The sequence below is a fragment of the Rhipicephalus sanguineus genome, chromosome 2 (assembly GCF_013339695.2).
Source record: "Rhipicephalus sanguineus isolate Rsan-2018 chromosome 2, BIME_Rsan_1.4, whole genome shotgun sequence".
NCBI lineage: Eukaryota > Metazoa > Arthropoda > Arachnida > Ixodida > Ixodidae > Rhipicephalus > Rhipicephalus sanguineus.
In genome coordinates this window covers 211193088-211195371 of record NC_051177.1, presented here as the reverse complement: position 1 = coordinate 211195371, position 2284 = coordinate 211193088, and the positions used below count along the sequence as shown (strand labels likewise).

The window sequence follows — 2284 nt, the reverse complement described above, 5'->3', positions numbered from 1 at the left end:
GGCGCGGCCCCCGCCACCCCTTCCGGCGTCGGGGAACGGGGGTGCGGACAGACAAAGGGAAGCAAAGAAAAGACGTTGGAGGGGTGCGTGAGATGCCCAATGTGAAATGCCCGAGGATGTCGAGGGAGATCTCCCCCTTCGACGTTCGAAGCAGCGACATGGGCAAACTTTCGCTCGGCCACAGATCTCCCGACGACCTGCCGACGACCAGTCTCCCGATGCGTTTTGCTGGTGTTTTTGGTCTGCCATCATGTTACACTACTACGACATGCTGTCTTTGGAGGCGTCGGGGTCGTCGTCGGCCTAGTATGACCAGACGGTCCGGCGACATCGTCGGCCGGCGACTCGTCGGCCGAACGTCTGCGTCTGCCTCGTGTCTGCGTCGGTGTCGTGTTGCTCTAGTGTAAACGCGCCTTGGCCGAGCGAAAATTTGCCCATGTCGTTGCTTCGAACGTCGAAGGGGGAAATCTTGGGGGAGATCCCCCTCTACACCCTCGGGCATTTGACAATAGGCATCTCGCGCACCCCTCCGACGTCTTTTCTTTGCTTCCTTTTGTCTGTCCGCACCCGCGTCCCCCGACGCCGGAAGGGGTGGCGGGCGCCGCGCCGCTACACCGAGATGGACAATGGTAGAGGAGGGAGGACGGCCTAAATGAGCTGCAGGTGGTCCCCCGTTTTCAACTTTTGCGAGCAAGCTTAGTCGGTGTCGCTGTGCGCATTTTCTGTGTGACAAGAGAATCGGCCGACGAGAAGCTGAGAGCACGATAAGACGTGGACGGCGTTTTTCCTAGACGATCGGCCGACTGTTGGCGTCGTAGCAGTGTAGATAGGACGACGACACGACAAAAGACACTCCCGGCGACAGTCGGCAGACCGAAATCGGTGTCGTGTCGCTCTAGTGTAAACGCGCCTTTATAGAACATCAGAATTTTCCGCCGTTACCTGCTTGATTTTATCTCTCAAGATGGCGTCGACCGTAGACAGCTTAAAGTCTCTGTTGTCCGCAGCGATGCCATTTTTTGATTTTGGCCCACACAAGCTCAATGGGATTAAATTCGCAGCGGTACGGCGGGAGCCTGAGTACAATGCAACCGGCCCTTACAGCTGTGTTGTCTACGGTGTAGCTCAGAAAGCGTGACTTTACAGATGCCACCAGCTCAAGCAGCTGCTTCTTTATAATCCTTTTACCGTAGGTGATGTTCTTGCTTGTCAGCCACTCCTGTATCTCTTCCTTCTTCCAGGCCGTCGTCGGCAGTTTCTCTTCTCGCCGGCTATGGTAAGGTGCATTGTCTAAAACAATGACGCTACCAGCTGGCAACTTCTGCAGAACGACATTGCACCAGCCCTCAAAGTAATTGCCGTCCATTTCCTGGTGGTAGTCGCCTGTCTTTCGGCCTCGGAATACATGCAAGCAACCGTCGACGAAGCCATCCTCGCTGCCGAAGTGCCTCACGATCAGGCGCTGACGTTTCCCAGAAGGTCGTTTTAGGCCCGTAGTCAGGCCATTTGCTCGAGCAAACAGGCGTCCGCGCTTCTGCACCACGGTGTCTGTCCACACGATCGACCGAGTGTGTCCCGACGTCACCCATGTCTCGTCCAGGTAGAAGATCTTTCGGCCTTCCGCCCGGTAACGCACCATGTCCCGGAGGTAGCGATTCCGCCAATCGGTGATGTCATCCCGGTCGATAAGCAGCGAGTTGCGGCTTCTCTTTTCATGCTTGAAGCCGATCTCGGCAAGAAGGCGACGCACAGTACAACGCCTTAGTGGTGGGTGTTCCATACGCTCCGAGAACTCGGCAGTTATCTCCTCGACCGTCGGTATCTCGTTGCGGAGAAAGAAATCGTGCACACTTGACCTCAGCGCGCACAACGTGAAGCTGTCAAACTTCGCGCTGCGTCTTGTCTTCTCCGCATTGCGTGGGCGCTTTCGCGAGGGCGTCGTCAGTTTGCCACCCGAAAAATCCTGAGCTTTAACTTCCTCCCTAACCCTGAACACAGTCCTTCGACCGACACCAAGCATGTCGGCGACAAACTTGCTCGTGTCCTACATGCTGCGTTCAGGCTCCCTGTTGCGCCAACACGTGTAGCAGTGGAAGATCGTGTTGCGTGAATCGCTGTTCAGGATGTGGCAGCTCTTGTTCTTGCCGAGGCTCCTTGGTGGTGTGGCCATCCAGATGACACAAGGCTTGTACGGCAAAAAAGGATCGCGTTCCGATGTCACCTCACTGGGCTCCATGGCGGAAAACTGGCACGGAATGCCGTGAGCCAACGTGCGCGAATTGAC

At 56.3% G+C, this 2284-nt stretch overlaps 1 protein-coding gene across 1 annotated transcript; it reads right to left on the bottom strand.

The window, feature by feature from the left end:
- Positions 1-985: 985 nt before the first annotated feature.
- On the bottom strand, positions 986-2020 carry LOC119382215 (uncharacterized). The gene has a single exon (XM_037649930.1). It carries the CDS (start codon positions 2018-2020, stop codon positions 986-988), a length of 1035 nt encoding a protein of 344 aa, XP_037505858.1.
- Positions 2021-2284: the final 264 nt, after the last annotated feature.

Coding starts and splice junctions, on each gene's coding strand:
- LOC119382215 (XM_037649930.1), bottom strand. CDS start 2,020: ATGCTTGGTGTCGGTCGAAGGACTGTGTTCAGGGTTAGGGAGGAAGTT.